Raw genomic sequence first — 21,934 nt, forward strand, 5'->3', positions numbered from 1 at the left:
CCCACGCCCACCATGTGTTCTTACATCTTCCTAATATACCCGAACTTGAGCGCCAATCTATGGCCTACAGGTCCTGCGAGGTAGGCATCTTCCAATTCCATACTTCCATGGTCATGCAGCGTTGTCGTGAAGTTAGTGTACACGCTTGCAACGACATTCTTCATGGCTGAACAGAGAATTAGCAAATATCACAACTGTGTTCCAGTGATTGACATTACTTACAGAAATATGCAAAATTGCTTCCGATGCACATGCGGCCTCCGCTTCCAAATGCCCAAAACCATCGGCGCATGGTGGCGAGATGCTCAGGTGATGAATTGATCCACCGCTCTGGCTTCCACTGGTCTGGCTCGGGAAAGATCTCGGGCGTGCGATGCAATGAGTACGCATAACACTGAACGGTAGTGCCGGCTGGAATGTTGTCGTGACCTCCTAGCGAGCTGGGCTTTGGGACGCGACGGGGCTGACCACCTGGGACAGATGGGTAGAGGCGGAGAGATTCTAATATGACAGCCTCTAGTAGCGGAAGTTTGTCGATGGCCTTCGGTGCAGGCACTACCCATTCTCCTTCGGCCGGTGGCGGGAAGTACAGTGGCGGATCGAGGGTGAGCAACTCTTCTCGCAGCTTTGCCTGAAGTTCTGGTCTCTTGGATAGCTCGTAAAAGCAAAATGTCAGAGTGTTGCCACTGGTTTCATGGGCTGCCGAGTTGTGTGCAAACATGTCACTGGCGATTTCTAGGCGTTGAGGATATTGACCAGGCTTGGCATGAGGATCGCTCATGGCCTTGAGTGCAAGAGACATAACGACGGGCTTATCCGCATCTGACAAGTTCTCTTCGCCTTGTGCAATGAGTTCCTGCGCTTTGTCACACTTCTCAAGGTTCCACTGTTCGATGTCGTGGAAGCCACTGTCGACCTTTTTCGGAATAAGGCCAATTGTCTTGAGCCAGTTGTTCAGTCTTGGGAACTCGTATTGCCAGAACGTATATGGTGCGGCAGCAAAGAATCCATCCAGATATAGCCGTCTCTCCTTTTCGTCTTCAATCAGATTGCTGCTCAGCGTGCTTCCAAACTGCCAGGTGATGAATGAGTCCATTGAGTACGAGTAGAATAGCTCGAGCACTTCCAATGGCTTCTTGCTGTCAGCTGCACGGCTGAATACAGGCAAAAGCCTCCCGAACAAGATTTTCTTCATAGAAGCTTGACTTGTACTATCGGCAAGGATAAAAGATTTAGAGAAAGTACCGGAGATGATTCGTTTGCGGGCAGAGTGGGTTCCATTGTCTTGGAAAGTGAAAATGTTTTCCGTACTATAGAGTCATGACGAGATTAGTACCTGAGAATCTGTGAAAAGACAGGACTTAACGTTTATTACTTGTAATTGATGAATCCTCGCGTATAAAACTCAGTCTTAGGGAAGCCCCCCAAGTAGACCTGCTTTAAGCCGCCTTCGAAGCAATTGAGGCTGACTAAACCTGGCGAGAGTCTAAGAGCCTTCCCCTTAGCCATGTGATTTTTATAGACCAGCTTGTTCTCCTGGTGAGTGAGCTTTGCCCACCACAGCCAAAAGGGAGCAACATGGCAGCTCCAATGCGGCGCCGGGATCTTGGCGAGTGGAGATAGGAACGCGGGCTTGATTATTCTCTCGTAAAAAGCTAGCAGAAGCACCAGGCTGGCAGCAACCGCGGGGATATTGAGTGAAGTCATCAGTTGGAGTTGGCTCGGCGTTTGAGTATAGTCAACCGTTGTGTGATTGAGTTGAATTGGACTAAATATGAAAAGACTGAAGAATTATTTAGTTTTACAGGACACCCGTTATATCCTTTCGGGACTAACTAGACTGGACGAGCCCTCGGTTACATGCAAGTATTGTAATGGTTCGATGCGTATGTTGCGAAGCAGTCCCTGGCCATTTCTGGCCGGCTAACGGTAGCACATGCGCATCATTGGATCGCGTATTGATCAAAAAAGGCAAGTGGGGAGACGCGGACGTGACCAGATTCACTGTTGCCGGTGATTTTCTCTTGGACTCTGAAGGCACCCAACCATTCATCATCTTGCTGTGGTAAGCCGTATCGAGCCTAAAAAGGGATCCTCGGGTAAAGCGACCAGTAACAGCACTTCCGGAAATTCGCTTTTCCTATGATATCATCTTATTTCTAAAAAACCATCGCGTAGTAGGCTTCCAGCCCATTGCTAGGCGCAGGTGTGAAATCAACCCCACCTACAGTACTAGATAGACTACTTGCTACAGTGGGTTGTACACGGCACTCGCAGTGAGATTTTACAGGCGTCAGTGTTCCGCTGAAAGGTTATTGTCTAGCCTAGTAATACAACCGAAAAATGATCTCACATTCACTCGGAGTCATTTCCGCCGTGAGTGGAACAGGTTAGTCCAGTGCACGGTACCCCGGAAGGGTTTTTCAAGAGAACACAACTGAACGCTGCTGAGAGGAGCGCCAGACGCTAGCTAGGTCACTGCACGATAGCTCGTGATTTCGGGTTGGGATGTTGTCCAAAGATCCCATGACGAAAAAAGGTAAACGATTTAGTTCAAGATGGCATTGAAGACGGAAAATTCGACAGCTGAAAATGTAAATGACTTGCAACTAGCATTTGCATGGCTTTTGAGGGATTCCGACAGTACATTACATTCTTGCTCACTGCTCGAGGTAGGCGCGTGATGCAAGGAATAGCTGTAAGGATTATCAACGCTCAATTCTCAACCTTAAATCACGGCCAGGTAAAAAGATAAAGGTGTAGTGACCTCAGTTATATAAATTCCAGTTTTATTAACCCTCTCAGACGACTTTTACCTCTCAGTGCATCTAGAGACGGTTTCCCAGGTTCACATGAACAGCCTTGACAGATGTGTATGCCAGAATACCCGACTCTCCCAACTCTCGCCCGATGCCTGACTGCTTCACACCACCAAATGGAATTCGGAAGTCTGAGTCGTTGCTACTGTTGACCCAGACCACTTTTAATTGTTAGCCGACATGATACATGTATTTATGGTTGATCTTGCACTTGTGACTTACTTCCTGCATCTATCCTCTTGACAATTGCATGGGCTCGAGTAATATTCTCTGTGAAAATCGCAGCCCCCAAGCCGTAGAAGCTATCGTTGGCTCTCTCAATTGCCTCATCTTCGGTCGAGAAGGAGCTGATGGCGGCGAGCGGGCCAAAGACTTCTTCACGGTAAATCTTCATGTGGTCCTTGACATCAGTGAAGACAGTAGGCTCGATAAAAAAGCCCTTTCCATTGACACCCTTATAAGGTTTGCCGCCGAAGCTCAACGTGGCACCTTCCTGCTTGCCTTGCTCAATGTACGATAAGACACGTTCGTACTGGGCCTTGGTGACCTGAGGGCCTTGGAAGGTTCCAGCAGCATAAGGGTCGCCGACGACAGAGGTCTTCTTGACCTGTTCGACAAAGAGCTCAATAAACTTGGGATAAATCTTTTCGTGGATAAGGAGTCTGCTTGTAGCTGTGCAGATTTGTCCCTGGTTGGCCATAATGCCATAATGAGCCCACTTGACGGCATTCTCAAGCTCGGCATCTTCAAAAACGATAAGGGGTGACTTTCCACCCGTCTCGAGGGTGATTTCTTTTAAATTGGTAGCTGCCAGTTTCATGATCTCGCGACCTGTGTTTGTAGACCCTGTAAAGGCAATCTTATCCACGTCGATGTGTCCAGCTAGGCTTGCTCCAGCTGTGCGACCAAATCCATTGACGATATTGATTACGCCAGGTGGGAAACCGGCCTTTTCAATAAGAGTGGCAAATAGCAGGACAGATAGAGGGGTTTGTTCGGCAGGCTTGAGCACAATTGTGTTGCCAGCAGCCAGCGCCGGGCCGAGCTTCCAAGCTGCCATTCCCAATGGATAGTTCCAGGGAATGATCTGGCCACAGACGCCAATCGGTTGTCGGTTCGTATACGCGAATTTGTTATCGTTGGTAGAAATAACTGCAATGACAAGCCGTATCAGTAAAATTCTTTTGTCGTTCGACAGTTCTTCCACTTACCTTGGCCTGAAATCTTATCGGCGAACCCGGCATAATAGCGAAGCACTCCTGTCAACTCGCAAACGTCTCCTTGGGCCGACGAAAAACGCTTCCCTGTAAAAGTCAGCAATCCGCAAGCGACGGATGGGTTTAGAGTTGGCTGCTATACCATTATTCCAGGTATCGATCGAAGCAAACGTGTCTGTCAACTCTTCAGCCAGGTCGGCCAGCTTTCGCATGAGCTCGCCACGCTCTGTCGGGCTAATTCTTGACCATGGCCCTCGGAAAGCTGCGCGGGCTGCTTTCACAGCATCGTCAATGTCTTGCTCGCCACCGGCATGGACCTTGACGATTTCTTGCTCGTCTCTATAAGATGTGAGTTTAGGTCAGCAGCCCCAAATGATGTGGAGGTAGGGGGGGAAAGGGTAGTTTTGTGCTTACATGGGGCTTACGACTGTGATCTTTTCGCCAGACTTTGCCTCGCGCCATTCGTTGTTGATGAACAGACCCAGAGGCTGCTCGACTGAGCGTCCATTCGGGGCCGTAAGGGTCTGGAAGAGGTTTGTAACCATGATTTGCGAATGCGAAGTTCAACGAATTGGTAGACTTCAACATGGATGAAACATGGTTGAGGAAATCGAAGCATTAGCGATGGTTATATTCCCGTTCAAGGAGCCTGTGTACCATAAGTTCCCGGTCTGCATTATTACCGGTAGCTTGATCTTCTCTCATGACTGATGGTACCTAGCTTAGTTTGTGAAGCGCTAGGAGGGCAGTGGGTCAAGTACACCTCGCGACCTGTCTAGATTGGGCAAGTCATGCCATGCATGAAAAACCACAAACCCCTCATTACGTGCTGTGAAGCTATGTAAGCTAACAGTCCCTCGTGTCGAAACTTGATTCGGAAAGGTTAGATGCCATCATAGGCTAGCTCTCCTCGGTTGTACAGCAATCGAGCTGGCTTATCACCCCGCGGCAGTTGGAGGGGTAAATTCGAGGGGTAACTTAGAGGGGTACGGAGCGGATGATGTAAGGTTAATTACTTGGCTGATGAGTCCCTGTCGACTTACGAGCCGTGAGAGGAAGCTACGTAAGATAGTGGGGGGGGGGCACCAGTCATGAATGCAATCACAGGTGAGATCAAAGTTGGAACAAGAGTCGATCGATCAATTGTATAGAAGAAACCAATTCGATTAATTCTAAGAAAGGCAAAATGCAATTCCTTATTCATTGATACGTCTTTCGTAGCCCAACATTTACTATTCTCCTGGCTCTAAATCAGCGTGATTCGTTCATTATCGATAAACACGGCGACATTGGCAAATTCGGGTCCAAACTCAAAGTCCACTGTAGTTCCCTTCTTTAGGTACACAAATTGGCCTTTTGTCAAGGTGAATGTTTCTCCTCCATGAATCGCGAGCTTAATCCACCCCTCGGTGACATAGAAGAACTCGTCGCAGGGGTAGGTTAGTGTTGCAGTACCACTCTCTTTGGCAGCTCCGGCAACGATCTTGCCATCAGCAGACCGATACAGGACTGATTTAGATCCTGCGTATTCGGGGAAGTCTTCCCACGGGAAAGAGTCCCAAGTGCCGTAAGGGGTGTCTTTGGGGGCGTCGGAGCCCTTGCTGTTGGGAACAGAGGGAGGCATGGCTGAGTATTTTGTGTTGAGAGAGGTTACGTTGTTGCTTATTCTGAGAATTTGGGGAAGGATAGATTGGCAGACGTGCTAAAGACAATGAATGGTTTGGGTCTGGTAAGAAACGCACCTGGAGCTGAGGGTAAAGGGTATAATAAAAGATCACGGGCAGTATTCAACTTGCTCACATTTTAGTCGAGTTCGTCAATCAACTGCATTAGGAAACTTTGGGCATCATCATGTGCTTCGGATGTGTTGGCTCACCCACCTCCTCAAGGTGCATTTGAGGTCGCTAATTTTCCATGTCTGGTAGGTTGATCGGCTCACTAACTTCGGATGCGGGGGTTGGAGAACAGATCTGTAGTACCGAAGGGCCCGCCCGCAGATGCAGTGGTACATTGATAATGATACTGTGCTTGATATTCCAGAGGCCTCCGAGACCGGTTCTTGCAAACAGAGAACTTTGATTGCGGCAGTCAAACATAGCAGGTTTTTTTGTTGGGTTTCTGAAGATACTGCATGCAATCTATCACCGTCTAAAAGGGTGAAGCTATTGGTCATTGGCTACACCAGGCGGCATCCAAGTTACAGCGCTCCGTCGCTCATTTACCTTCAATCGCACGGTCACAATCATCGTCAATTTGCAACCCAAATAATGCGAACAGCATGTACGTATTCTTATCATTGCCTATGTTTTCACTTGTAAATCAAGAACCAGCAAAACCGGGAAACCCTTCCTTAATCTCCTTCTGTGCCCACTCCCGGTAGCGATTGAGACCGCCAAAGTAAAACTTTGTACTTGACTTGCGCCCCTCAACATTCGCCCCAAAGATCCAGCTGGCAGTTGTCTTGAACAGTGAGCCCTCTACCAGCTGATCACAGAGATCGCTCCACTGCTGCTCCGCTTTGTGTGAAACCTCCATGACGTGATTCTGCTTGTTCTTCTCAGCATGTAGAATGCACTCGGTGATAAGGTCAATCTCGCTTTCAATGACAACGGGGAAATTAGCAAACGCTCCCTGTGGCCCAGACACGATGAACATGTTGGGGAAGCCAGAGCACGCGATTGCGCCATAGGCTGTTGAGCCATTCTCCCAGTGTTTCTTGATAGACCTTCCGTTTCGCCCTGTTATCTTGATACGCAGGTAATTGCCTTCAATTGCGTCGAAGCCGGTGGCAAAGATCAAGGCGTCGAGTTTATGCACTTCGCCGTCCTTGGTCTTGATACCCTCCGGTACAATTTCTTGAATAGGTGTCTCTCGAAGATCCACGATATCCACGTTGTCGCGGTTGAAGATTTGATAATAACCTGAGTCGCAAAGAGGCCGTCGGGCGTAAAGATCGCATGGCTTCAGCGCCTTGGCCTTCTTGGGATCCTTGACAATTTCGTCAATCTTGCTGCGGATGAAGTTGCACGCTTCCTCGTTCGCGTCGAGGTTTGTCGTGATGTCGCCAAAAGCACTGAACATGAAGCGGAAGCCGTTGCCCTTATCCCAGACTTCCTGGAACGCTTGACGACGTTCTTCAGGTGTGACCTCCATTGTCTTCCGCGTGCTCTCAGGTACACCGAAAGCGGTTGATGAGGACCATACGTCTCGCCAGATCTCATCGTAGTTTTCGTTAATCTTTTCACGGTATCCGTCAGGAATCTGGCCTTGGCCACTAGGGACCGAATATTGTGGATGGCGTTGGAACGAGACAAGACGACCAACCTTGGGAGCTATCGCCGTCATGACCTGAACACCCGTTGACCCATTGCCGATAATACCGACTCTTCGCCCCTCCAACTTCAATTTGTCATCCCACTTCGCTGTGTGGACGATGTCGCCGGCAAAGGAAGAGATACCGGGGATGTCAGGGTAGTTGGGCTTCGACAGGAGCCCCAGGCAGTTCACCAAGTAGCGGGTCTTGATGACCAGATCGCCTGAGCATGAGATGATCCATTTGCCGTCTTTGTCATCCCAAGACGCTGACTCCATCTCGGTCGAAAAGCGCATGCATTTCCGAAGATCGTGTTTCTTTACGACGTGTCGCAGGTAGTTGAGAATCTCAGGCTGGTAGACATAATGTTGCGACCATGGGTAAGTTCGTAGATCTTCCTTGTCCCACGAATAACGATACAGGTAGGTTTCTGTGTCACTCATGGCGCCAGGATAGGTGTTCCAGAACCACGTACCACCGACATCACTAGCCATGTCAATACATTGTATGTTAAGCCCCGCCTTAGTAAGCTTGTAGGTCGAGTAGATGCCTCCAACTCCGGCACCGACGACGAGAGCATCGACCTCGAGGGTTTCAGGCAAGGATCCCATATCGGACTTGGAAGGCTGTGAAGATGTAGGTACAGTGGTTTTGCGGCTTGGGTAGGTAGGCTTGGAGGACCGAAAGAGACTGTGAGAAATAGAAGGGAATCGACCGATCATGTCTTGAGAATAATATTCTTGTTGAATTGAAACGCCAACATTTAATCTATTTATTTTCCTTAGCTGGACCTCTCTGCTTTAGTCTTATGTATTCACAATTGCTCTCACAGTGTGCAAATCAAGCCAACACATGCTTAGGCTAAAGTAGCTGACGCTAAACTACAGCACAAGTTGTCCAGTTCTGGTTATTTCGCGAGCCTGGTTCATGTAGCACTTCCGACTCACTTTTTTTCACAAGCTAGCTGCCGACTTTCTTTCTATGTATCATGAACCGCCAAACTCCATCATGAACCTACAGGTAAATAGTACGGATACTGCCCGCCCAATACGAACCTGGTTATGGTGGATCGGGTTCTCGACCGCGCCCCCGCATCTCGCGTAAGTGTCAAATCGGGCAAGAAGCAAGATGAGTCCAAGTGGCGAATTGCAGGGTTATCATGATAGGCAAGACATCAACATCAGAAACGCGAAGAGATTGCCTCAGAACCCGTGTGGGTAAGACAATTGACGGCTGTTGGGTAGGGCACATACTAGGTAACTCCTCTACACAAGACACGACACAAATCACGGTCTTTCTTCTTACCCATGAGTGGCAAGCTCGGCCTTTAAGCTTCAGTGATTCTGTACTGAGATAACTCTCTATCTACTCACTGGCAGCACGCCAAAGAGGAACCAGGTATCCTTCATTTCCAATTACAGGATCCTGTGGCATGGGAACTTGAGCAATCAGCTCCAGTAATTCTGGAGCCTGATCCAGCCGCCTCTCTCCGTTCTCAGATATCCATCTCGGCGAACCCTCGTTTAGAATCAGCTCTGAGGTAAGGTAGGTGTACAAGTCAATAAAACCTTACCTCAGGGAAGAAGGATAGATAGCGATAATCACCTTCGTCGCGGACGTTGGAATGGCCGGTGCCAGCCGGGTGTATGACCACGTCTCCTTCTCTGAGGGTCAGAAGTAAACCAGGCTTATCATGCCGTTCGCTCTCTGATGAAACTCCGTCGGTATCATCAAATTTTCCTACTCCCATCAGAACGTCGGATGACCCCGAAAGAATTGCTATCAAGTAGTACGACACCATGCTCAGCCTTTTTTCATTTATCAGATGAAGCCTCACGGGGCTTTTACATACCATAACACTCATGGACATTAGGATGAAAATGGCGTCGAGAAGTGGCTACCCAGACAATACCCTTCGACAAGAATTAAAGAGATCCCGAGATAGCTTCGTTGGAGCAACCCAACGGATGACTTGTTACTCACTGCTCTCAACCAACCATTCTTTTCAATCCATGTCTGCGCTGAGTCGATCGTCCGCGGACTTGGAAGAACGTTGCGATAAACCAACACCGGCATTTTGCTATTGGGGCAATACTCGGTAGGTGGCAAGAAATATTGCTCTGGTGGTTTAATTTTTGACTGAGCTTGAGTAGTCATTGCAGTAAGGAAGTGATTGTCACAAACTGGTAGTTTCAGGGCTATTCTGATCAAGGTTCTTACAACAGATTTGTACCCTTTAAATGCTTCATTGGACGATTAATAGTGTTCATGCTTCTTGGGCGGACGTTGGAGGGTTACCAGAAGAGGCTGTTTTCCATCTAGTGGCCTCTGATTACACAGTCTAGGTTATACGCAGCTTAGTATTGTTCTTGCGCAAGACTGTCATGGTGTACATAATTAAGGCCTGAATGGTTAGTCTAGGTATACGGCCATTGTCAATGGGGTTTTAGTGGCAAGTGAGTGGGTGTACTCTGTGTGGCCCACTATTTGTAGTCACAAGCAAGCATTCGTGGCTCAAGCCACTCGCAAACTTGACTAAAAAGGAAACTTAAGAAGAGATCTATCCTCCTTTCTCTAGTCTCAGTTGAATTGCCGCGAATCAACTTCCGGAAAGCGTTGAATTACCGAGAGATGATGGCGCGGTCCAAAGTTCGTTTGGCGCCCAACAAGCCCCCGGCTAATTACGCGATGAACCTAGACATCCGAAGGACTTGATATAGCAACACGTATGGTGGATTCACTTGCTATGAGATTTTTAATGCGGCTAATAGTTATGATAGATATGCTAGTGTTGTCTGAGGTATATTATATGGATGATTTATTTAGTGGTGTGAGATAAGTAATGCGGGCATTTAGATAAGTTAGGTAAGGGCCTTATAGTTATCCCCTACTTATGGCTACCATGGGTAATATGGGAGACTGATTGGCTGCAAAGTAATTATATAAGATCTATAGCTACTAGGCAATTTTATAGGACAGCAAAGCTGCTTAGAAGAGCGTTCATGTGTGGCTTATTAGGGAGGCTGTATATTAATGTAATTTATTAACAAGGTCAAAGGAGTAGCCCTCCTTATTTTAAATAAGGCGATCTCCTTGATGCTGCCCCTCCTGCCATCTTTATGATATATGCGTGTTATGCGGCAGCTTTGTATTAAAAGGCCGAAGAAACTTCTCTTAAAGATTCCATGCCAACTAATGGAGTTCAGTATCTTATAAACTGCAGAGATCCTACTTCTAAAGTTGTACTTCCCGACGTCACACTAGTCCGTACGGGAATGGATGCTTTGCCAAACCCAGATGCGGATACAAACGCCCCTCCACACGAGCAAGAGCCCAACTCGACGTGGCAACTGTTTAACTACGGCTTTGGTCCCTACAACGATGGCATTTTTACTCAATCGCCTCTTGGTATTGTTGTCAAAATGGGTATCTGGCTCATGGTGAACCCTGGCGGGTATCAGTCATACTTAATCACTATTCCTAAAGATGAGGATCTTCACCAGGCCATTGAGATCATTCGACCGCTTCGGACTTCAATGGTGCTCCAAAATGTTCCCACTGTTAGACATGTACTTTTGGATGCAGCTGTCATGGTATGAGCCCAGCTCAACCACTGGAGCACAGCTGACAATAACTACAGGGATCTCGAGACAAGTTCACGACTTCGAAAAAGCCACTCAATGATAAGGAACTCGATGAGATCTCAGAGAAGCTCAACCTAGGCCGCTGGAATTTCTATGGGGCGCTTTGTGGCCCTGAACCCATTCGGAAGGTTATGTGGAAAGTTGTCAAGGATGCTTTCTCAGCCATCCCCGGGACCAAGTTTGACTTCCTGGAGGATATGCCTGACAATGTTGTTTTGCAGACTAGAGATCTTACCCTCCAGGGAATTCCCACCATGACTGAGCTTGAATGGGTGTAAGTTCCGCATCTCACCCTATATTGTTTTTGACATATTGACCGCATTTCAACAGCAACTGGCTGCCCAATGGAGCTCACCTGTTCTTCTCCCCCATCGCCAAAGTCACGGGCGACGACGCGGTCGCTCAGTATGCCTTGACCCGCAAACGTTGCGAAGAAGCAGGTTTCGACTTCATCGGAACATTTGTCGTGGGAATGAGGGAGATGCATCTCAATACGACAATCAAGAATGCATTAGACCCCAAGGGAATTTGCCGCCCGGTAAGAATGGGATATGGCCAAGCGGCTATAACGCAAAGGACTTTGCTGTAAGTCCACAGCGCTCTACAAAGCTGTAGCAGGGTAATAGTTTAGATTCTTAAGCTAAGAAGTGAGGTTGAACATAACAATCTTGGTCTTAGTAAATGCTTCCAAAGCATACTTCACCCATTCTCTGCTGGTGCCACTTTCAGTGGAGAGCGGGTTTAAATCTTGGCTTGGGTTGTCTCCTCGGCCAGTTGTGCACGGAACTGCTTAGTTAGTTGCCTAATCGCCAAGTCCAACAGAACATCCTCGCTTCCACCAGGAATCCTGGCCCCAGGCACTTCTCGATAAATCTCTATATCGTCGTGTCAGCTCTCTGTCTCGGTATAAAAGCATCTGCTGAATAGCTTACTCTCCGCAATCTCGCCCTTGCCCGTACGTGTATAACCGTTGCCGCCGAACAATAGAACAGCGCATCTCGCACACTCGTCAAGAACAATGCCAGCGTTGGCTTTGCACAGAGCGGTCAGACCACCGAGTTCTTGGTCTGCTGTTTCCTTAGGCATCTTGGAGAGCTGGTATGCAAATGATTCTACCCAGGACCATTGCGCTTCCAGGATTGCACCACATTTAGCCAGTCGGTGACGTACCACGGGTTGTTCCATGAGGGTCTTGACAAAGTCAGCTGTGAATCACATCCACTCCACCTTCTAAACCCACCTTGTTGAATGCCTTGCGCTGAAGACAATAAGCGAAGGCGCTGCTCAGGGCAACTCGAGCCTGACGGGTGACACCAACAGAGATAAACATACGCTCGTGGTTAAAGTTGTGCATGATGTACTTCATGCCCTCGTTCTCACGCCCGATCAGGTTTTCCCGTGGGACTCTCACATCATCAAGTTCGATAAAGGAAGTTCCAGCCACAATCTGCCCCGCAACTTTAAGTCGTCTCCTTGTCACGCCAGGATGGTCCTTGAGCGGGACTAAGATTAAAGAAATGCCTTTTCCTCCAGAGTTTTCCCCACCAGTTCGGACTGCCATGCTAGCATAGTCTGCCATCATTCCATTGGTAATCCACTTTTTGGTCCCGTTAATGATATATTCGTTGCCACTCAGAGTAGCCGTCGTGGTAATGTTGGCGACGTCAGAGCCAGCACTAGAGACGAGATCAGTAAAGCTCTCATTAAGTGATATCTTGAACCCACTCTGGCTCCGTAATAGCAATACAGATTCTCTTTCGCCCGACTAAGAGATCTGGGAGAAATCTTTCTTGTAGCTGAGGCTCTGCATAATGCAACAGAGGGGGGATACCAAAAGCAACGCCAGTGGTGATGGAGCCAGGTGGTCCAGCAAGGCCGGAGCGGCTCATCTAGTGTTCGATACAGTCAGCATCTCGATTGATAATGCACCCGTGGGGTGCCATACCTCATCTGCATATATCATCGTATGCAAAGTGTCCCATTCCTCTACAGGTACCTGGCCGGGCATATGAGTTATGCCTAGCTTTCGAAGCCATTCTACAGGTAAAGGCGCTGGCAAAGACGGCAGGATGAAGTTACCCTTTGCAAAGACCTCGAATAAGTTGGATGGTACCTCCTCTGCTGTTTCCCAGTCCAGGGCATTCTTGTTTAGGTTCTCATCGACGAATTCGCGACAAGCAGCCTGGAATCTGCGATGCGACGCGTTGAAGTACGGCGACGGGGCGCCTCTAAGCCACGGGGGGTCTGCGAAGGGGACTTGGTGAACGGCAGGGGGCATTTTGGAGGTGGTTTTGGAGATAGCAAGAGTTTTACAACAGTTAGAAGGTATATTTAATGAATCGTAAGCTTGCATATATAAACATAAACAGTATTCCAATGCTGCCAACATCAGCGGCAGGCTTTTCCTATTGAGGAAACATGCCTCGGCATAACTACGTGGACTACCCTAAGCAAGCCGAGGCTGATTTTCGAATTTTTCTACCCACTCAAGTGTCTCATTCCGGGTCTGATCAACATGGACGTGCCGAACGTCAAAGCTTGGACCAGGACTGAGAGTCATTTCAATTAATTGCTGGCATTAAGCCAGCCGCTTCCGCTCCATTCATGTGAGAGAGTTAGATTCTTCAGCGGCGACACGTATCTTCGACTCATCGACACCTTGACAGCTGCGAGTGGATGCCTCTTTGACAGCGTCTTGATGTTGATGTATTTTCTTATGCCAGCTCGGGCATGCAACCACAGGACCGAAGGGTAGTCCATTGCCGGAGCGACCGTCGCCGTAAAGAGCTGCATGGCCGTACGTGGGTGATATCCTTATAGTTTAAATGACGTTTTAGCATTTGTCAGTGTCTCGAATCCAATAAATAGTGGATGTCCACTAATGCCCGCTGGACGCTGACTCAATAAGACGTTCTTAGTAAAAGGCATTCTGTGACCCAAATTAAAGGCCAGTGCATTATAAGCTGGCTCTAACACTGCTGAAGTTAGCGGGCTAGTTAACATCCTTAATGATAGTATAGGCACTAACTTGGATTCATAGTGTCAGGAATAGTGCCATTGCACAGCCACTTAGGAATGGGTTTCTCTTTTGAATCCAGTGCAGTGTGTAGCTCGAGGGCCGCCTTAACACGCGCACCAACGTCCGTGGATCTCCACACGTCCATACCTTGGATACGCAGCGTCTCGGCGATGTGAGAGATGGATGAGATGCCAAAGCTGGTGTGGGCAAAATCTCGGCAGGTCTCCTGCGTGATGCCACTAATTGGGAAGGTTTTTTGATTGTGCCAGAATTTGATAATCTCCGCGGTGGTATTGATCCCACCACGGCCTTGCACGGGATACTTCCCATCAGAAGTCAGGTAGATGTACGCGGGAACACGGCCGGAGAACAACTCCAAGGACTTTTCGTAGAGAGCTGCATCTTCAAGGAAGACGGCAGCCCCTATGGTAGACTCAATCATCACTACGAGCGTCAGCAGATCCGCTAGTGACAGTAATACAGAAGAAGTGGACCTACCTAGTTCCCAGTTTCCATTCTTCTGCGGGGCGCCGTCCTCGATGATGGGGATGTAGGCGTGTCGTAGCATGTCAGAGAACGTCTTGATACTCTTCTTGGACCAGTGTTCATAGCTCGAGCGCATGATTTCACCTGCACGTACCCAATTAGCGGCCGACCAGGCCGCCTGCAGTGGTGCATTGCTGTTGTTGTGACCTTGGATCGTGCTAGACCAGGCATCCATATAATGGATGGATTTCTCAGCATAGTGCTTGTCCTTCGTGATCCACCATGCCAATGCGTTCATGTATGCCGCCATGGAGTCCTCGCGCTCCTGATAACACCCAATGTTGGGCGTCGATGTCGGTCCGCACTGGACCGTCTCATATGGCTCGGCCGTTCGCGTAGGCGAGATGTACGACATGTTAAGCATGGAATCCAATGCCTCCGTCCAAGGATTCTCCTTAGCCTCGATCCTCTTGGCAATGTGATCGAGCTGTGGCCCGGAAACGAAAACTCCTGGATGAACCCATGTCTTGGGCGCGTTGGTAGGAATGGGAGAATAAGGAGTCGCTTTACTATCACTTGCCGCATATACAGATTTAAGGGCGGAGGAAGCTTCCAAACCAAGCATCAGGAATCGGAGCTTCATCTTGTCAGTGAAATTAGTAATAATTTAGCTTGGTAGATATACAACGCTACTGCTAATTACAATAAATATTATATCTCTAGAAGCTGTTTTATACCGCATCGTGTTGAAGGTGCCTGAGGCACCTTCATACCTAACAGTTTCCACCAATAATATTTTAGTAAAATACAAACTTTCCACTAATTAGAGTCGCATACCTACTTCCTGCGCACCCCCACTTCCAGCGCATTATCCTCACTAAAATTTACTAATAAGTATTAATTTTAAAAGGCTATATATAACTAAATAATAGATATATAAATTTTATATTTTTAATATATATTATTTTAATATTAAGAAAAATAAGAAAAATACTAAAGAATTATATTATACGTATTTATTAAGTAAATAAAGCTTAAAGTCTAATATATATTAATTACTAATATAATATAATAATTATTTATAACCTATTAAGAGAAAATATAAATATAAGTTAAATTTTATACTTTCTTTTATATTATTATTTATATATAGCTTAAGAAAAACCTATATATTTTAATATTTATTAAATTAAATATAATTTAAAACTTTATCTAAGAAACATAAAAATAAATTTCTGTTTACTTAAGTAGAATGTAAATTAAAAAAATATATATAATACTTTTAATATATATTATAATACTCTAAATTTATCTTTATTTTGAATTTTTTCTTTAACTTTATAGCTATTTTATAAAATTATATCTAATTTAATTTATAACTATTATAGTTTACTAGTATTTAATAAGAAAACCTCAATATTTTAATTTTTTTTAGCTTTAAAACTCTATTATTAGTCTAATTATAAGTATTATTTTCTGAAGTTTTAATTTATCATAATTAGAGAATTGAATAATATAGGTGTATTTCTCCAGTAATTTTTAGAAGTCTATTTAAGCTAATAGAAATTAATAAAAACTATATATTTTGGTAGGAAAAGTGCACAGGCAGTAGGGGTGCGCAGGAAGTAGGTGCGCGACTCTAGATAGTACTCTCTGTTCTGCTCGCTCACTCCTCAGTTCCAGGTAAAAGGTTTAATGTTATAACTTCTTGTTGTATCCTATACGTTCCAGTGGCTGGCTGGAGGATTGATTTGTTCCTAAATCTTTCTTTTCTTTTTCTTTCCGGGTGTCAGCCGGCCGGTTTCAAACGAATTGGCGCCGTGATCTTGGGTTTCCATCCAGCAATAACAAACTCAGCATTGTATTTAGTTAGATGAATTATTTCGTAGCAAGACTTGAAATTCACTTGATGTACGAGCTAAATGAACGTTTCCACCACCAAACTGTCTACCAGCCCCGGTTCCTGGCGTTCATTAAAATTGTGATTGAGTCCTACCCTGCATTGATTTCACGGGGAACGGATGACTTGTAGCTCCACACTGACGCGGCGATGGGACCGTTGTTTTGCTCGGACAGGTGCCGGTGATCTGTCCCTCTGACCATCTCGGGATGCCGAAGTGTATTCGGCATTACTTGAACTTACCTCGGTAAGTACCATTCAGGTTGCCCGATTTCTCTGTACACTCACGCAGTGCTTTTGGTTGCTTCCCACGGGCTATAAGTAGACTCTGAACTGCCTCAGCCTTTCTGGCCTTCATCGCAGTCTTTTGTTACAACTATCAGCATTTCCAATCATGGTCAGTCCTCGTTTTCTAATCAAAACCGTCGAAGCATACGGCAAGATCTGAGACTGACGCAGCAATCATCATCCTAGAGCAACTCAGCACATTCTGTCGTTATTACTGGCGCAGGCCCCGTCGGACTTTTCACTGCGCTGCTCCTTGCGAAATCGGGCATCAAGGTCTCAGTCTACGAGACGAGAAGTGGGATTGAAACGTCTCCCAGAGCTGTGGCGTGCGTCATCATCTCTCGGTTTCTCTTCACCTATAATTAACTGACGGTCTGCGCAGGTATTTCCCTGCAGTGCTGGAGGAGTTTTCCAAAGTTGGAGCGCTTGAAGCCGTCGTCACAGCTGAAGAGAAGAACAATGAGGGTTGCGACTGGAGGGATAAGGATGGAAACATCATTTATGGACTTGAGCCGCCCAGGGATGATTCCCACTTTGTTGTCATGCTATCTCAGCCCGAACTTTGCCAAGTAATTTTGGAAGCCATCGAGGCAACTGGGAATGCTCGGGTCCATTTTAGGCATACGTTCCAACGCCTGCAGAAAGGTAATAGGTTTGTTGATTATTGGATCAAAAACGAAAATGATGGCAGTGAGACTAAAGTCGGTGTTTATACCTTGTGGACGCAGATGGCGGCCGAAGCACCATTAGGCGCAGTCTAGGCGTCCAACTCGAAGGCCACACCTGGGAAGATATGCTGTTCGTCGCTGTCAACTTTCAGTACCACCTTGAAAACCATGGGTGGAAGGGTGCGAATTCCATCATCGACCCTGAGGAATGGTGTATCATTGTCAAGCGAGGCAAAGGGTCGAGCTGGCGGATGGCGACCGGGATCAGGAAGGATTCAACCAGCAAGGTTAATACTCTGGATGAAGCCACCATCAAACGGATCAAGGACAGACTAGCTCATCTACTCCCTGGAGACACAAGCAAAATCGAATATGAGGCGATGGCACCCTATATTGTCCATCAGCGATGCGCTACTAAATTCGTGCAGGGAATTGTCATCCTGGCTAGAGACGCCGCTCACGTACGTATAAATCGCATATTGAACACCTTGTCTTGCCCAACCTGCTAACAGCAGACATTGTTGAACAATCCTGTCGGTGGCCTTGGTTTGACCACCGGTCTTCTTGATGCTGCACACCTCAGCGTATCCCTACGCCGGATCCTAAACGAGGGTGCCAGCACGGAATTGCTTGATGTTTACAACAACGCCAGACGGAGAGTCTTCCGTGAACGCACGGATCCAATTTCGACGGCGAACCTTTTGAGACTGATGTCTGACAAGCCGGAAGATAACAAGAAAAGGGCAGAGTTCTTCAAAAGGCTTCATGACCCGAATGACTTTAGCTTCAAGCTTCAAGGCGGTCTCCCGGACTTTACCTTGACGACCACCTCCAACACCAAGTTTGACACATATCATGAGGTAACTTGGTTTATTTCTGTCACAAGGATCGAGGACTGGACCATTGAAGAGTTCAAGCATGAGTACAAAACTGTCCATGCTGGAATGACGAAAAAAGGAAAAGAGCAAGGCTCTCCGTTGCGTCGTTACATACGGCTGTCGAATTCCAACTTGACGATGCCAGATGCACACCAACCTCACTGGGACTATGTAACGTGCCTTACCTTTCCCAGCCTATTCGTAACCCATGCTGGATTCCAGGATCCTGGATATCGAGCCAGGGCCGGTGCACACATCTTTTGCCGGCTAGACCAGCAAGGCTGTCTCGCTAAACAAGTGACCAAGTACTCCAAGAGCATACATGATCAAGATTATCAGAACTATGTCATTCGTGCCTTGGTATTCCATGATAGACGAGCTGATATCGACGAGTATTCCCGGGAGTGGCTCGCCAAACGGGGTAAGAGCCAGTCCAAAATCGCCGCGGCTGACGAGAATGTCTTGAGATATATTCTTTGGGAAGACCACACACCGAAGAATTCGGACGCCTTCTTCGCCAACACTTAGTTTTCTGGTGGGTCCTGGCACAAGTACAAAGCTGTTTAGGCTTTCGACTTCACCAGCCGTGACATGCAGCCGCTTTTCTGAGTAAGCACCACAAGACTTTGAATTAGAACGGGTCACAGCAACTGACTGTTGTGATTGGTGAGAGGGACGACGTTATCGGATAGAGGGAGAGTATAATGCTGCCAACAATCGATCTACTTACTATTCAAAGTTCAGATAAGCCTATACATCTGTTACTTCTGTTTGACCTGTTCACAATTATGAGAAGTTAATGGCTGAATTTTGATGGACATATGAAGGAACAGCACGAAGGTCGCTGTCTCAAAGGCGCAGTCGTGATGAGGCCTATAGGTCTGAAATGTTTTTTGTCAAGCCGCCCAAGGGTGGATGAGTAGACTAGTACTGAGGATTGAGGTACAGGCATCTGCAATCCTTGATTACCCTTAATATCATTTGCCACCGACCTCACCACCAATGCGAAACCCTTTAGCTACGGCTATGCGTCCCTTTATGGCTAACCAATCCCACCCGAGATCTCCTCTTCACTGCCACCCTGCCCCTATCTTTTTGAGGCGGCGAGATGTAGATGACTTGTCTCGGTTTACTCAGGTTAATTGGTGCCTCGTATTCCTCAGTTTCAGCAGACTCGTTCTTTATGGGGCTGCTGCAGCAACAGTCCCATTGAACGGGCTTTGTCCTGCCCGGGAGAAAGTTTTGCCCAAACTCTTGTATAGAGATTTAAGTGAAATAAATACATAACACTATTTATTAATGAATTAATTATAATAATATGTTTAATACGTAAGTGTTATAGACTACTATATAGCTAAGAACAGCTTATGCTACAGTATTCTAAAGTATAAATAAATAAGCTAAAAATAAAATAAAATATTTCTCAAAATATAATATTTAAGATTATTTAAAAAGTATTCTTAAAGGATTTTAAGGTATTTTAATTTATATATAACACCTTAAAATATAATATATTTAGTTAATTTATTATAGTTTTAAAATATATTTCCTAAGTTAACTTTTAATCTTTTTTACTTTTAATATAATAGCTATATGACCTTAGTAAATATTACATAAAAGAGCTTCTAATTATATAATTATAACTATTAAATAATTAACTATAATTTTAATTTAATTATTAAACTTATCTTAAAGATAATTAATAGAAAAAAAATTAAAGAAATTTTTATAATAATTTATAAGAATAAATAAAGTGAAATTAGTAAGAAAGCAGTAATTTAAACTAGGTTAAAGTTATTTTATAGCTTAATACGGTGCTCCGGTTACTTCACGTTGTGGAGTCTTGAGGTCACCATCGGTGGCGTCTCTTATTATTAGTCCAAAAATGGTAAGCCGGGAACCTCGGCCTCATCGAATTGACGACTTTCCGCCAGACACTTGATGCGGGGTAGCTATTTCCTCTACAGCCCAAAGACCTTACATATAGAAGGAACAATCATAAGATTCCTTTAACATTATCATTTTCGGAGTCACCTCACTCTTCTTCCACAAGTTCGGATCATATCTTCTCCCAGCTGTCATGAAGTCCGTCGTATTCAAAGGAGTCAAGCAAGTGGCTCTTGAAGATCGGCCGAAACCCACAATTCAAGACCCAACCGATATCGTTGTAAAGGTTAAGTACACAGCTTTGTGTGGAAGGTTTGAACAAAATTTCAAAACCATACAGTTTATCACGTACTTACTTCTCACAGCGAACTTCATGTCTTTCGCGGCCACCAACCTTCCGGAACCGGCTTCATCATGGGCCATGAATTCACGGGCGTCGTCGATGAAGTTGGCTCTGCTATCTCCAAACTCCAACCCGGGGATGCGATCGTAAGCCCTTTCACCGTGAGCTGCGGAGAGTGCTTCTTTTGCAAGCATGGGTTCTCGTCACGATGTGACAAAAGTCTTCTCTTTGGCACTGTTCCTCTTGATGGAGCGCAGGCTGAGTACGTGAGAATTCCGTATGCTGAAAGTACTGTCGTAAAGGCTCCTGAGGAGATTGACGACCTCAAACTATGCCTCATGGCAGATATCTTCCCAACCGGCTGTTATGCTGCATCTAATGGTCTGAAGGATTTGAGTAAAGAGCAAGCGGAGGATAGTATCGTTGTTCTGATCGGTTGCGGACCAGTGGGCATCTGTGCGCTCATCGCCGCGTTGGAGTATAAGCCCAAGGCTATTCTCGCAGTTGACGGTATCGCGTCTAGACTATCACTTGCCAAGAGTCTTGGTGCCGAACCATGGAATTACCTCACCCAGAAAGATGATCTGGAAAAGCGAGTCAAGGAATTAAGTGACGGTCGTGGCGCTGATGTGATCATTGAGGTTGTTGGACATAGCTCAGCTCTAGATATGGGCTTCAAGCTTCTTCGACCCTGGGGCATCATCTCTAGTGTCGGTGTTCACAATGGGGAGATTCCGTGGACTGGCAATCAGGCTTACGGGAAGAACCTGACTATTAAGATGGGCAGATGTCCGGTCAGGAGTAAGTTCATGTCGCGGGCGCTGGGAGTCGCTTTCTGACTGTTATCCTTAGGCATCTTTGAAAACTCTCTGAAGCTGCTGGCAAAGAAGCAGCATCTCCTAGAGTAAGTGGCTATGCAAGTCAATATGACTAAACTAACCTGTCTAGTTTCATGACCGCGACGGTAATGCCGTTGAGTAATGCTCTTGAAGGCTACGAGCTTTTCGACTCGATGAAAGTCCAAAAGGTCATATTTGACGCGGAGAAATAAGAGATGTATCAAGGACCAAGTGTATCAAAGTCTTGCTCAGCTTGCTAGCTTATGACAGGTAGTCAACCTTGAAATACTAGCCTCTGATTGCGTCTCGTGCACACGTAACTACAATACTTCAATCAGTGCCGGTTAACCGGTTCTGCCTATTGCGATCCTCGCCGATTAGCTGAAATTGAGGTTGAATGAATGTTTCACAAATTGCAAGTGGGGTTCCAACGACAAGGCTGTACCAACTGCGGTAACAATACATTAGCATATCGTGCGTGGAGCTTCGGATTGTGGAGGCTCTAAACTCGATTATCAATTGCCGTATGAGTATGGCGGAGTGGGAACATTGTCTGGGTCAAAGTGCATTGGCAATCCTCGTCTTGGAGGAAGTGGCACTAACCCTCAATGCCCTTGGACTGGTCACCATGCT

At 46.4% G+C, this 21,934-nt stretch overlaps 10 protein-coding genes across 10 annotated transcripts; 3 read left to right on the forward strand and 7 right to left on the reverse strand.

Annotated features, from left to right (window-relative positions):
- Positions 1-20: 20 nt before the first annotated feature.
- Positions 21-1,707, reverse strand: FOBCDRAFT_145410 (cytochrome P450; the record flags this gene model as incomplete). Its single annotated transcript, XM_054707270.2, has 3 exons — positions 21-166; positions 223-1,310; positions 1,376-1,707. 3 exons carry the CDS (start codon positions 1,705-1,707, stop codon positions 21-23), a joined length of 1,566 nt encoding a protein of 521 aa, XP_054563245.2.
- Positions 1,708-2,828: 1,121 nt separating this feature from the next.
- FOBCDRAFT_207834 (aldehyde dehydrogenase domain-containing protein) lies at positions 2,829-4,581 on the reverse strand (the record flags this gene model as incomplete). The annotated part of the gene is made up of 5 exons (XM_054707271.1): positions 2,829-2,980; positions 3,042-3,971; positions 4,031-4,123; positions 4,179-4,375; positions 4,451-4,581. 5 exons carry the CDS (start codon positions 4,579-4,581, stop codon positions 2,829-2,831), a joined length of 1,503 nt encoding a protein of 500 aa, XP_054563246.1.
- A 601-nt stretch (positions 4,582-5,182) lies between these two features.
- Positions 5,183-5,660, reverse strand: FOBCDRAFT_323935 (uncharacterized protein; the record flags this gene model as incomplete). The annotated part of the gene is made up of 1 exon (XM_054707272.2): positions 5,183-5,660. One exon carries the CDS (start codon positions 5,658-5,660, stop codon positions 5,283-5,285), a length of 378 nt encoding a protein of 125 aa, XP_054563247.1. The 3' UTR covers positions 5,183-5,282.
- Positions 5,661-6,355: 695 nt separating this feature from the next.
- On the reverse strand, positions 6,356-7,960 carry FOBCDRAFT_280757 (cycloalkanone monooxygenase; the record flags this gene model as incomplete). The annotated part of the gene is made up of 1 exon (XM_054707273.2): positions 6,356-7,960. The coding sequence occupies one exon, from the start codon at positions 7,958-7,960 to the stop codon at positions 6,356-6,358; it is 1,605 nt and encodes a 534-aa protein (XP_054563248.2).
- Positions 7,961-8,714: 754 nt separating this feature from the next.
- FOBCDRAFT_207837 (uncharacterized protein) lies at positions 8,715-9,506 on the reverse strand (the record flags this gene model as incomplete). Its single annotated transcript, XM_054707274.2, has 4 exons — positions 8,715-8,882; positions 8,923-9,128; positions 9,202-9,262; positions 9,333-9,506. 4 exons carry the CDS (start codon positions 9,504-9,506, stop codon positions 8,715-8,717), a joined length of 609 nt encoding a protein of 202 aa, XP_054563249.2.
- A 1,028-nt stretch (positions 9,507-10,534) lies between these two features.
- On the forward strand, positions 10,535-11,608 carry FOBCDRAFT_280758 (FAD-linked oxidase-like protein; the record flags this gene model as incomplete). The annotated part of the gene is made up of 4 exons (XM_031191928.3): positions 10,535-10,942; positions 10,990-11,267; positions 11,324-11,531; positions 11,591-11,608. The coding sequence occupies 4 exons, from the start codon at positions 10,535-10,537 to the stop codon at positions 11,606-11,608; spliced, it is 912 nt and encodes a 303-aa protein (XP_031033159.3).
- FOBCDRAFT_265086 (long-chain specific acyl-CoA dehydrogenase) lies at positions 11,583-13,288 on the reverse strand. Its single transcript, XM_031191929.3, has 5 exons — positions 12,939-13,288; positions 12,719-12,882; positions 12,234-12,669; positions 11,926-12,184; positions 11,583-11,868 (listed from the first exon to the last, which is right to left on the reverse strand). The coding sequence occupies exons 1-5, from the start codon at positions 13,269-13,271 to the stop codon at positions 11,735-11,737; spliced, it is 1,326 nt and encodes a 441-aa protein (XP_031033160.2). The 5' UTR covers positions 13,272-13,288; the 3' UTR covers positions 11,583-11,734.
- A 519-nt stretch (positions 13,289-13,807) lies between these two features.
- Positions 13,808-15,123, reverse strand: FOBCDRAFT_145827 (chondroitin AC/alginate lyase; the record flags this gene model as incomplete). Its single annotated transcript, XM_059608220.1, has 3 exons — positions 13,808-13,968; positions 14,022-14,456; positions 14,511-15,123. 3 exons carry the CDS (start codon positions 15,121-15,123, stop codon positions 13,808-13,810), a joined length of 1,209 nt encoding a protein of 402 aa, XP_059466070.1.
- A 1,669-nt stretch (positions 15,124-16,792) lies between these two features.
- Positions 16,793-18,760, forward strand: FOBCDRAFT_207841 (uncharacterized protein; the record flags this gene model as incomplete). The annotated part of the gene is made up of 5 exons (XM_059609213.1): positions 16,793-16,795; positions 16,873-17,012; positions 17,069-17,331; positions 17,415-17,815; positions 17,870-18,760. The coding sequence occupies 5 exons, from the start codon at positions 16,793-16,795 to the stop codon at positions 18,758-18,760; spliced, it is 1,698 nt and encodes a 565-aa protein (XP_059466071.1).
- Positions 18,761-20,171: 1,411 nt separating this feature from the next.
- FOBCDRAFT_323938 (chaperonin 10-like protein) lies at positions 20,172-21,605 on the forward strand. The gene is made up of 4 exons (XM_031191931.3): positions 20,172-20,431; positions 20,485-21,263; positions 21,315-21,366; positions 21,411-21,605. Exons 1-4 carry the CDS (start codon positions 20,313-20,315, stop codon positions 21,511-21,513), a joined length of 1,053 nt encoding a protein of 350 aa, XP_031033162.3. The 5' UTR covers positions 20,172-20,312; the 3' UTR covers positions 21,514-21,605.
- Positions 21,606-21,934: the final 329 nt, after the last annotated feature.

Source organism: Fusarium oxysporum, chromosome X (assembly GCF_013085055.1).
Source record: "Fusarium oxysporum Fo47 chromosome X, complete sequence".
Lineage (NCBI taxonomy): Eukaryota > Fungi > Ascomycota > Sordariomycetes > Hypocreales > Nectriaceae > Fusarium > Fusarium oxysporum.

Excerpts from the sequence above, each read along its gene's own strand:
- FOBCDRAFT_265086 (XM_031191929.3), bottom strand. The coding sequence starts at position 13,271 with ATGCCCCCTGCCGTTCACCAAGTCCCCTTCGCAGACCCCCCGTGGCTT. Across the intron at positions 12,670-12,718 it reads ATTGCTATTACGGAGCCAGA|TGCTGGCTCTGACGTCGCCA; the intron begins GTGGGTTCAAGA and ends TCTCGTCTCTAG. Across the intron at positions 11,869-11,925 it reads CAAGGGCGAGATTGCGGAGA|AGATTTATCGAGAAGTGCCT; the intron begins GTAAGCTATTCA and ends ACGACGATATAG.
- FOBCDRAFT_323938 (XM_031191931.3), top strand. The coding sequence starts at position 20,313 with ATGAAGTCCGTCGTATTCAAAGGAGTCAAGCAAGTGGCTCTTGAAGAT. Across the intron at positions 20,432-20,484 it reads TACACAGCTTTGTGTGGAAG|CGAACTTCATGTCTTTCGCG; the intron begins GTTTGAACAAAA and ends TACTTCTCACAG. Across the intron at positions 21,264-21,314 it reads GGGCAGATGTCCGGTCAGGA|GCATCTTTGAAAACTCTCTG; the intron begins GTAAGTTCATGT and ends TGTTATCCTTAG.